Here is an 11,413-nt window from a genome sequence, read left to right as displayed (position 1 = left end):
ACAACAGTCTCCAGATTTTGACCAAACCTAAACCCACCTCATCCAGATTCTTTCACCATGACCATTTACCTTTTCTCCAAAGGACAAATATTATTATTATTATTATTATTATTATTATTATTATTATTATTATAACAAACTTGTCTTTATTTTTTAGACTTTAACTAGCCTACATATTAAAGTTATTATTATTTTATATTTTTTTATAAATACTTAAAGTACTAAAGTGTAATACGAAAAAAGTATATGCTTGTGACCTTTGGCCTCATCCATCTTCAATAAAATAAGATAAGATCTATCTTTATTTGTTAAGTGTCTAAATCTTTGGACTTATTAGTCATGTGTCTCTTATTATTTGTATTTATAAATTGAAAATAAATTCCTTGTAATGTTTGAGGCAATTTAACCAAAAATAATATCCAATTGTGATATATTCATGATTCTATTCTAAATTTGTTTCCTTTTTATTTTCTAAGAGCTCAATTCTTTAATTTCTCTTTTGTTACACGAATTTATGAGTATGTTCTTATTTCGCCTTTATCAGAAAATCCTACTAATCAAAAAATAAAACGGACTATTGTGCCAGAATTTGAGACATTTAAGAAAAATCCTTAGGTTCTTCCATATTTAAACATAAATGATGTTTAAGCAAAAGATTAAAAGGAGAACTAACTAGGAATCTTCACAACATTAAACACTGTAGAGTGCGGGTTGCACAGTGCAGGAAACTAACATTGAAATTTTTATTTCAATTGTTATAAAAACAAATTCAAATGAATTCACCATTAAGTAATTACCACCATGGATAAGATTAAAGTGGGGCACTAAAATATCATTTTTCTATAATGTCACAACTCAGATTCCCATCATCTTATTTAGTTTATTTTTTTAATTTTTTCCCTCAAAGCCACACAAGACACAACATTATCTGCTGAATTGACCAGTTTGAATATTGGAATCAATGACAGCTAGTATCCTGCTGATTTCAATTCCAACTAGATTAAAGTTTCTCTAAGATTAATAAAAATGTGTAAAAATAGAATAGAAGAAATCTGAGTTTCAAAAAGGTATGAACAATAGTTGGGTGTATATGAGCTATTAAAGCATTTCTCTTTTTTTTAAATCATTGTATTGTTGTGATAAGCAGACATTTAGATATTGAGAATTCAAACTACACCATAGTTTAAAATTGCTCTAGCTTAATAACAATAGGTAGAAAAAGAAATCTGAATATCAAAAAGATATGAACAATAGTTAGGTGTATTGTGGTAAGCATACAATTGAAATCAATATATTACTAAATTAGTAGAGTAATTCAAACTACACAAAACATATTATACACCATAGATTAAAATTGCTCTAAGTTTAACAAGAATAGGCAAAGACCAAAGAAATCTAAATTTCAAAAAGATATGAACAATTACATGAAGCTATGAACAAATTTCTATTTGAGTTTTCATTGTATTGTTGTGGTAAGCATACACTTTGAAATCAAGATATTAGCAGAGTAATTCAAACTGCACATTTTCAAGAACTCAGAAGACATCTGCTTCAACACTGGATTGCATCCACTCTGAATCACTAGCAACAGCTTTGGTGCCAAACCAGCTTCCACTGCCTGTGATGCACATTCTTCAGGGGCAATCTTGTAAATAGCCAACAATATTGACAATGCAAATTGTGTGCAATTCTCTGAGACTCTCATCAACAACTTCACCACATTTGGAACAATCTTTGGACATTGCTTCAATGCTAAAATACCCTCTGGAATTGTTGACAACAAATCAAGAACATAGAGTGCTATCTCTAAGCACTCATTGTTCCAATTTGGTAATAACTCAATCAATTGAGGAATTGTTCCTATGCTTACCACTGAGCTTCTAACTGATTCATATGATGAACATATAGATTTGAGTAATTTGAGACCAATTAAGACCCCATTTGGGTGTTTCTTATCCCTAATTAGCCTCAATAACCCAACCAAAAGACTCAAACTCGAAACAATCTCATAATTTTGGATGTCGTTTTTACCTTCCATCAGCAGAATTTGAATCAACTTTGCACAATTCATCTTGGTCTCAATTGTTCCCTCATTCATGATATCAACCAACAATGACACCTTAGCTGGATTCACCAAATCCCTCTTCAACTCAGAACTCAAATCAAAATTCACAATTATCCCAATTGCTTCTGACCCAACAGCATGTGAAGTAAATGGACCCAAAAGTGAAGAAACCAAAGCAACCCCATTATTCTCCAGCACTGATTTCCTTGCTTCAACATGAGATTCAACAAGTTTGTGAAGTTCCTTAAGAGCTCTAACTCTAGCTTGACCCTTAACCTTCTTGAGTGTGTCCAAGAGTTCGGAAACCCTACCTTGAACATCCTCCAATTTCTTCTTCATGGCTATGTACTTGTGAGAGAACCAAGTGAGGATCAAGTGGCTGAGAGTGTTGTTTGGTGTGAGAGAATTACCACCATCATCATCATCCCAAAGCTCTTGCATTGTTATGGGGCAAGTTCTGTGGCCAAGTGAGAACCATTTGACGATGTTGGATCTTTCATAGGTTTGGCCAGTTGAAAGTGTTACTGGCTCTTGCATTGGCTCAAGTGAAATTGGACAAATGAACACTGCAGGAACATCATCAATGCTTGTTGAAGATTCCATTTCCTCAATCATCACCTTCAGCTCCAATTTCTCAGCAACTTTCAACAGGGCCTTATTATCTAGACCCAAAAAAGCATCAAGCTTTGAAGTTTCTTTAGATGGTTGATACTGTGGCATTTTAGCAAACACCTAACAGGCAAGTATCCGTTTCTGTTGTATTCGCCAAAAAAGGCAAACTTGAGAATGGAATTGCTGAAATGGAAGCTGAAGAACACTTCCAAGGAATAAAATTTTCGTTGAACAATGAAGAGAAGATTTCCAATTAGAAGATGAAGAAGCGTGTGGTCTGGAAAAGAGAGAATAAAAGAAGAGGAAAAAAAGGCTACAGAGATAATCAAAGTTGCTTTTTCTTTTTTTATTTTTTTTTTTGTTTTCAATGGTCAAAAAGTGGCACCTTGCTGATTCATCATCAAAGACATGATTGAAGGGTGCATTTTCTTTTTCGCCCTCTAACGCTTCATATTGAAGCTCCCTCAAAAAAGAAAATATGATAAGCAAAAGAGAATAGAACAGAACAAAAAGGTTTCAACTTTCAACAAAGAAGAAAACTGAGTGAGAGCCTTGGGACGCTATGGTGGTCCAGAACATGAATATCATGGGTAAATAACCGTGGTATCTCGTCGCGATTTACATAGTTTACGAAAAAAATACATTTTAACGTTGATTTGTAAAATGTGTATTCTAATAATATTAAAAGTTAATTTATTTATTTTGATAAATTTTGTTAATTTTTTCAAATGTCCACAAAATATTTATTAAACAATATATACCTTTAGTGTTTTATCTTTAATTAAAATTGGTTAGACTTTTTGTTTTGAATTAATGAAATATATTTACGTGACATATTAATCGGTTAATTTATTCTTTAAGTGCTAATTAAATTGACAAAATTTTTTTATTGAGAACTTTTTTGTATTTTAGATAATTGTTAGGAATTATTTTTTATATATAGAGAGAGAAAGTAACAAGAAACTTGATAAGGGTAGAAATTTTTAAGTGGAGTCATCTATTACGAAAAGAAAACAATTAGTAACCATATAGATTGTGTTCATACAAATAAAATAAAGATATAAAATATGAATGCTTTATTTATTTAAATTTTTTATAATGGTAGAAAATATAAGAAATTTATGTTAAAAGACACGTATATGCTTAGTTTCAAGTTATTTTCAAATTGTAAATGTAAGATGTTGGATGGTGAATTGCAATAACCTAAATTATAATGTAACCATCACCCATATTCAAAATTAGATTATTAAAGATTATTGAGGGAAAATAAGAGTTGTTTTCAGAAGTGATTGGCTACTAGTTTAGCATGACCCTGCAACACACGTGCAGCCATTGAGCTTTTGAGTCAGTGTCACAGATTTTCAATTTTTTATTTTCTTTTTATATGAATGGAAATGGAAAGAAAAGGGTTAATAATACTTTTTATGTGGGACCTTGTGGCCCCAAAAAGGGACAATCTTGAACTTGAAGACGCAACCTGGGACAGATAGTCAAAAAGGTAAGTGGATTCCATCAAAACAAAAATTCAAGATTCACAATTGTATTTAAAATTTTTTGAAAAAAAAAAACACTCTCTTTCTAGATCCTGAATTTTTATTTTTTGAATAAATAAATAGATTTATATGAAACAAAAATTTAAAAAACATTATCATTCTCTTTGCTCTTTACCCTTATACTTTTGTGTTGTATTTGATTTTTCAAAGAAATTGACAATAATTGCACTTTCTCTTTTTTTTTTGTTCTCTTTCTTTTTATGTTTTTGACTGGAATATTGAATAAATATTTTTGTAAGACCAACTTTTTGAGCATTATTATAACACATTCGCTTTTTCTTAATAGCGGATATAATTTTTTTTTTTTCAATTGCTTGAATTCTGTGAATACAATACAATTCAATTCAAATACATGTTCCTTGATCTCACTTACAGTAATAAATAATCAATTTCCAGCACAAAATTAGAGGAGGACCACAAAGGTGGTGCACAAGCTTGATGGCCATAGAACATGGACATTACAAGATTGATGGCCATAGAACATGGACATTAATTAGTTGGTCCCCAAAATTTTGTTCCTTTTTTTAATATTAGTCTAGAAAATAAAATTAAAATTTTTTATATAATTTTTTGTCTGCATTCAATATTACTAAAAATATCAAATTTTGTTATTTTTTAAAATATTTTTATATTTTTAAATATCCTTTCATCCAAACACATCTAAAGAAAATAAAAATCCACTCAATTTCTTTCTTTTCATTTCTTTCCTCTCTATTTCTTTCCTTTCTATTTCTTTCCTTCCAACCACATATCTCCTTTTATCTTTATAGTTTCTATCAATAAAGTGGTCAAACCGTCAAACAGTGAGAAAGGCAAAAAATGCATGCATATAAGAAAGTAATTAATTATTATGTACCTATAAAAAAGTGTTAATTATTTAAAGATTTAGCTCATATGTATTTTCAAAACACATGATAAAATTTATAATTAATTTTATAATTTAAATTCTTAATATATTTATTGTGTATTTATTAAGATAAATTATTTAATAGTGAGTGCTAAATTAACAATACAATATAAATATAAATTTATACTAAATTTCTATTTAATGATTTGTGAGGCTCAAGAATTTCAATATGGGAAGTAAAGGGGTGTTTTGGCCAGAAATGGAGCAATAGTGTGTTTCATCCAATGATGGATGCAAGCTCAAAACGCAGGGGCGTGTTGCCTGCGACAACTAGTACGCGCGATGAAGTGGCGCGGCCTGAGTGGGACACGTGGCACCACGCGGGGGCGTGCTGACCTAGCACGTGGGGGCGTGATGATGACGTGGGGAAGCTGGAATAGTCCACGTAGGCAACACGTGGGGGCGTGCTGACCTAGCAAGGGGCGTGATGGTGACGTGGTGAAGCATGAGTGGTACACGAAGGCATCACGGGGGCGTGATGATGACGTGGCATCACGTGGGGGCGTCATGGAGACGTGGCCAAGCTTGATTGGTACACGAGGGCATCAAGTGGGGGCGTGCTGAGTCAGCACGCAGGGGCGTCCTGACACGTGGCAGTACGTGATTGGAGTTTCTGGTGAATGCTACTCTATATATAAGGCAGTGGTTGGGTTCATTTTCATTCTGAGGAAGTGTGTGAGTGTTCTTTGAGTGTGTTTCTGGTGTAATTGAGGATACCGTAAAGTTAGTAGTGTATCGCGACGGTGAGATAATACGTAATACTCATGAGGGAGTGAGATTTGTGTGTCAGAATCCATTTTTGTTTGTGGTTCCATGCACCATGACGTTTATGAAACTTCAGAACGGTCTCTGTCAAAGCATGGAGAACGGTACATTAATGAGAGTGAGCAGAATTCTGTACTGGAATCCGGTTATAGTTTTTGGTGGTCTAATACAGTTTGATACCATGCCAATCACTAACGAAGTGACTATGCGTAATATGTTTCAAATTCACCGGCAGACTCAGATGCGACAGCCACAGATTGAGCTGTATGTTGAGTTTGAAACCGTAGAGGCGGAAGGGATTCAAAATGACTTAGAGGTGGCGGATGATAGAGCTGCAGTGTACGAGGGAATGAGTAGTGACAGCAAAGAGGACTTCGAAGCCACTTGTGAAGCCGGTGACGAAGAGCAGGATGGTGATGCGGGAGTTGAGACAGCAGCTGATAATGTAGTGGTTCACCCATCGAGCAGTCAACCGATGAACGTTCCACCTTTTATGCGTGAGTTGGATCTCGACGCCATGCATGCACCGGAGTTTCCAGAATATTCAAACATAGGTACGTGATGACCGAATAATATGTTTTTTTAATATATACTTTGGATTGATTAATAAACGATGATGGGCACTTTCTGTAGGCGTTGCTGATCCCGAGGACGGAGAGTTCCGGATTGGAATGGAATACAGCTCTAGAAAGTCGGTCGTGACAGTAATTAGAAGTTACACTGTCGCTAGAGGAGTTGACTACGACGTGTATGAGTCTGAGCCACAGACGTTCTATGCAAAATGCAAGATGTATGGGCGCGGGTGCAACTGGCTTATCTGAGCCAGCTTGATACGGAAAAAAGGTTGTTGGGAGATACACAGATACAACGGTAGGCACACGTGCACAACGGAAGTGATTTCACAGGATCATTCCAAGTTGGACTCGGACACAGTTGCTGAGGCTATAAGGCCATTGGTCGAGACTGACTCGTCCATAAAGGTGAAAACTATAATAGCCAAAGTCCAGTCAAGGTTCAACTATACCATCAGTTACCGAAAGGCTTGGTTGGCAAAGCAGAAGTCCATAGCGAAAGTTTTCGGTGATTGGGAGGAAAGTTACCAAGCCTTGCCGTGGTGGCTCTCGGTTATGGTTCAGAAGATGCCTGGGTCAGTTGTCCAGATAGAAACACGCCCACTCTACAATGGGAATGAAGAGGCGCAAGGGGTAAAAATATTTCATCGCGTATTTTGGAGTTTCAATCCATGCGTTAGGGCATTCAGGCATTGCAAGCCCCTAGTTCAGGCAGACGGAACACACCTATATGAAAAGTACAAAGGTACACTTCTGGTAGCTGTTGCACAGGATGGGAACCAAAACATTTTGCCTATCGCTTTTGCCTTGGTGGAAGGGGAGACAGCTGATGCGTGACACTTCTTTCTAAGGAATCTGCGAATGCATGTTGTCAGAAAAGATGGTGTGGGTATGATCTCGGACCGGCATGAGTCAATTCGAGCAGCAGTAAATCGTTCCGGAGGTGACTGGCAACCTCCAAGAGCATGGTAGATGTTTTGTATAAGGCACATCGGCAGCAACTTCCTACGAGCATTCAAAGTCCCTCACTTGCAAAAGCTTGTGGTCAATATTGGGTATTCAAGAACGGTGGAGGAGTATAACATCAACTATAAGAGGTTGGAAGAGCGAGGCGAGGCATATACCAGGTGGTGCGATGCCATTGGACTTAGACATTGGGTATTGGCATTTGACGAGGGACATCGATGGGGCCATATGACGATGAACCTTGTTGAGTGCATTAACTCAGTGTTGAAGAGTGCCCGTAATCTACCTGTGTTGGCGCTAGTCCGAGCAACGTATTATCGGTTAAATGAACTTTTCACACGGAAGACTGCTGAGTCTTACGAACGCAAACGTGCTGGATATACTTATTCCGTATTCGCACAACAGCCGATAGATGCAAGTATGCAACAGGCTGGGAATATAGTTGTGCACCTTTTTGACAGACGGAATAAAGTATTTGAGGTGCGCGAAATGACTAGCGGAAAGGTATTAGTCGTTGATCTTGCACGACGTACGTGTGACTGTGGGCACTTTCAAGTGGAACGAATACCATGTCGTCATGTTATTGCTTGCTGTGCTAACTAGCGAATCGATTGGCACGTGTATGTGCATGACGTGTACAAGATGACAGAGGTCCGTAAGGTATTTAGATTCGAGTTCTCACCGTTAGGTGATGCCGAGACATGGCCTGTGTATGAGGGACCCACATTGGTCGCTAATCCCGCCTTGAGGCGAACGTCGAAAGGTCGCCCAAAATTGACCAGATACTTGAACGAAATGGACTCACGCGACATGCGTGGTCCTCGGATATGCCGTCTCTGTGGTGCTCAAGGACATAGTCGAAGTCGATGTCCTCAACGTGCTGGATCGAGTGGTGGGGGGGAATGACTTTTATTTTCATTGTGTTTGTATCTTTGAATTTGCATTTTTATAATAGATTTTATTTTTTGTCTTAGTCGTGTTTGTAATTTTAAATTTGAGGTTATCCATTGATGTTTAAGACCATGATAATGTTAACATTTACTGCCTTATTGAAGCACATACAAATTTTTAACTACTAATAACATTGGCCAACATACAGAACATTAAATACGTATTACGTTGATACCCTAGTATGAAATCTAAAAACCCCAACCCGATGCTCACTTCTTACGGCTCATCCAATTCAGTGCCTTACCCATCATGCCCAGACCTGGCTTTGACGGAGTATACCTATCAGGTGGATTTCGCTCCGTCCGTAGATCATATGGGTGACCTGGAACTGCGTCACCCATACCTGCAGTGGCTGACCCACCTGCCTCTTCCCCAGGTGCCGACCCACCCGCCTTTGCCGGCAGTGCCGACCCACCTGCCTCTGCTGGAGCAGATGCACCGGGGTTGAACTCGTCAACAAGTGTGTATGTCCACCGAAGGAACCCACTATCACACAATGCACCCTCTGACGTGTGGTCGGAAGCAGGACGCTGCAAGCCATGGCTCATACCTACTGATGCCCCACGTGGATCAGCTGAGGCTGACGGTGAATGCATAGCACTAAAATCTGACCAACCACCCAAACTAGCATTGGCCCAATTTTGTAGTTACTGATCTCCGTGACCGTTGATGGAGAAGTCAAACCAATCATGACCGACTGGAATCATCAGCATCGGCTGAGAGTGCTGTGAATGGTGGCTGTGCTGAGAGTGCTGGGAATGGTGGCTGTGATGAGAGTGATGAGAGTGGTGGCTGGACGCACTCTGGTCCTGTGGCTGTGGTGGCCGTGGTACATAATAAGGAACCGACTCAAACACTGCATGCTGAGGTGGGACCTGAGGTGCAGGTGGCTGCGGTGCAGCTGGCTGAGGAACATACGCTGACAATCTCAGCATATGTCCGTATGAGCGCATGTACCAATCCCGATACTCCGGGGTCGGTATGAAATCCCAGGTCGAAAGGGGGTGCAGATCCCGCAGTCGAGTGTTTCGCCTGTTGCCCCACTCCGCTATCCACCCCCATGTAAAATTGTCCAGTCATAAAGCTGCACTCCGCGAAGAGCCATGCAATACTGGTCCAGTGGAATGTCCCTTGGTATTTGCGCAGGGGGCTGTGCGAACCCAAACTGACGCATAACTCGGTCCGCAGGGTGCCACTCGATACACTCGAATGACAACAACGGAGCAACGATATCACACACATCAAGATGTCCATGTAACTCGCCGGGTACGATCATTCTTTCGTACGGTCGCCACTCAAACTGCCACAGATAATTCCAATGTCATAACCCTAACAGTAATGTATGGAACTAGGATTCATTAGAACCATAAATATTTACCTCCTGCATGTAGTCTATGTCATGCCTAAATGTCTCAACGGTCTTCTCTAACCACGCTGTGCTCCGTTCCGAATGACTCCACCTAAAACATGTGTATTTACGTAAATACCCCTAATTGAAACATGCATAATGAATATAATCTCTGACAAGAACCATAAATATTTACCTCATGGCAACTGGTATCTCAGCAGGTGGAAGGATATGTCTCGGTACAGGCGCAATACACGACATTCGCTCCCATGCCCAAACAAACAACAGATTAAGAGGGCCATCCATCTTCTTCGTATCATATCGTGATGCACGACATAGTGCTCTGTAAAGATGTGCAAGACATGCTGAACCCCAACTATAAGTATGGATCCTCTCGAAATCGCGAAGCAATAGTAGATACTTCGCATGGGCATATGCGGTCGACTTATCTGTGAATAGGGTCGACCCTAACAGACAGAAAATCTGACATCTCACGTATCTTCTTATGGACTCTTCAGTATCCAACGGCTCTTCATCTCTGATACTTCGAACCCAACCAAGCTTTATATAGGATTTCGAATTACGACTGAGCACCGGTTGACGTCCGAATATTGCCATGCTTTGACTCTGAACGAAATCACTACTACTATCAGTCCATCCATTCACAGGCTCTCCATCAATTGGTAACCCAAATATATGTGCGACATCTTCTAATGTCACTGTAACCTCACCCACCAGCAACACAAAAGTGTGAGTCTCCGGCCTCCACCTTTCAACCAGAGCAGCTAACAACGGGTGAAATTCTCTTATCATCCCAATCCTAGATACGTGGTAGAATCCAGTGGCGCATAAGTAGTTTTCGACCCTCGGATTCCAACTCTATGGCGGATCCAATTTACGCACTAACAAATTTCTGTTAGGCTGCATCTACAAAAATATATTTGTTATATTAGTTATAACTATTCATTTATTAATAAACAAATATTACCATATCTATTTATAAAATGTATGTGATCACTTCAATTAATAATATTATTTACATATTTATTTATTTTAATATTTTATTTGTTAAAATCATTAACGTGCAGTGCATTACCATAGTTAAAATATCCATTGTTAAAATATTTTTTCTAATATTTTAATATTATAAATAACAACTTATATATTTTTTTTAATATTTATTTATTACTTTAACATTTATATATTAAAGTTTTGAATATGTTCAACATTACATACATATTTATTTACAGTATATATATTTTTTATTTTATTAGAGTATTATTTTTATATTTTTATCGTAGAGAAATATATTTTTTTTTAAAATTTAGTATATCGTATAATATAGTATTGTATAATATATATTTTATTTTAGTATTTTTATATTAGAAAATTAATTTAAAATTAACAAAAAATTATTTTTTAACATATTAAATAACAAAAAATAAAAGATAAAATATACAATAAAAATATAATTTACCAACTTACATATATGGGATTCAACTTACATATATAGGATGATCCAAATAATTTATTATATGTTCCTCCGGAGTATTATAATTACGAACCATTCTTCAAAATAAATACAAAATAATATTTTTTTTATTGCCTATTATTTTTCACCCTTTCCACTAGCAGCAACACCCTTCCCTTGCAACCCCCTTCTTCTCTCTCACT

The 11,413-nt window shown here is 37.4% G+C and overlaps 2 protein-coding genes across 2 annotated transcripts; one reads left to right on the top strand and one right to left on the bottom strand.

Annotated features, from left to right (window-relative positions):
- Window positions 1-1,320: 1,320 nt before the first annotated feature.
- Window positions 1,321-3,236, bottom strand: LOC107495868 (U-box domain-containing protein 30). The gene has a single exon (XM_016117077.3). The coding sequence runs from the start codon at window positions 2,783-2,785 to the stop codon at window positions 1,457-1,459; it is 1,329 nt and encodes a 442-aa protein (XP_015972563.1). The 5' UTR covers window positions 2,786-3,236; the 3' UTR covers window positions 1,321-1,456.
- Window positions 3,237-5,957: 2,721 nt separating this feature from the next.
- On the top strand, window positions 5,958-7,311 carry LOC107495684 (uncharacterized). The gene is made up of 3 exons (XM_016116855.1): window positions 5,958-6,456; window positions 6,536-6,692; window positions 6,765-7,311. The coding sequence occupies exons 1-3, from the start codon at window positions 5,958-5,960 to the stop codon at window positions 7,309-7,311; spliced, it is 1,203 nt and encodes a 400-aa protein (XP_015972341.1).
- Window positions 7,312-11,413: the final 4,102 nt, after the last annotated feature.

The sequence above is a fragment of the Arachis duranensis genome, chromosome 6 (genome assembly GCF_000817695.3).
Source record: "Arachis duranensis cultivar V14167 chromosome 6, aradu.V14167.gnm2.J7QH, whole genome shotgun sequence".
Taxonomy (NCBI): domain Eukaryota; kingdom Viridiplantae; phylum Streptophyta; class Magnoliopsida; order Fabales; family Fabaceae; genus Arachis; species Arachis duranensis.
Note: the sequence above shows the minus strand (reverse complement) of the source record. Positions and strands in the feature narration are given on the sequence as shown.

Excerpts from the sequence above, each read along its gene's own strand:
- LOC107495684 (XM_016116855.1), top strand. The coding sequence starts at position 5,958 with ATGACGTTTATGAAACTTCAGAACGGTCTCTGTCAAAGCATGGAGAAC. Across the intron at positions 6,457-6,535 it reads TCCAGAATATTCAAACATAG|GCGTTGCTGATCCCGAGGAC; the intron begins GTACGTGATGAC and ends CACTTTCTGTAG. Across the intron at positions 6,693-6,764 it reads TTCTATGCAAAATGCAAGAT|ATACAACGGTAGGCACACGT; the intron begins GTATGGGCGCGG and ends GGAGATACACAG.
- LOC107495868 (XM_016117077.3), bottom strand. The coding sequence starts at position 2,785 with ATGCCACAGTATCAACCATCTAAAGAAACTTCAAAGCTTGATGCTTTT.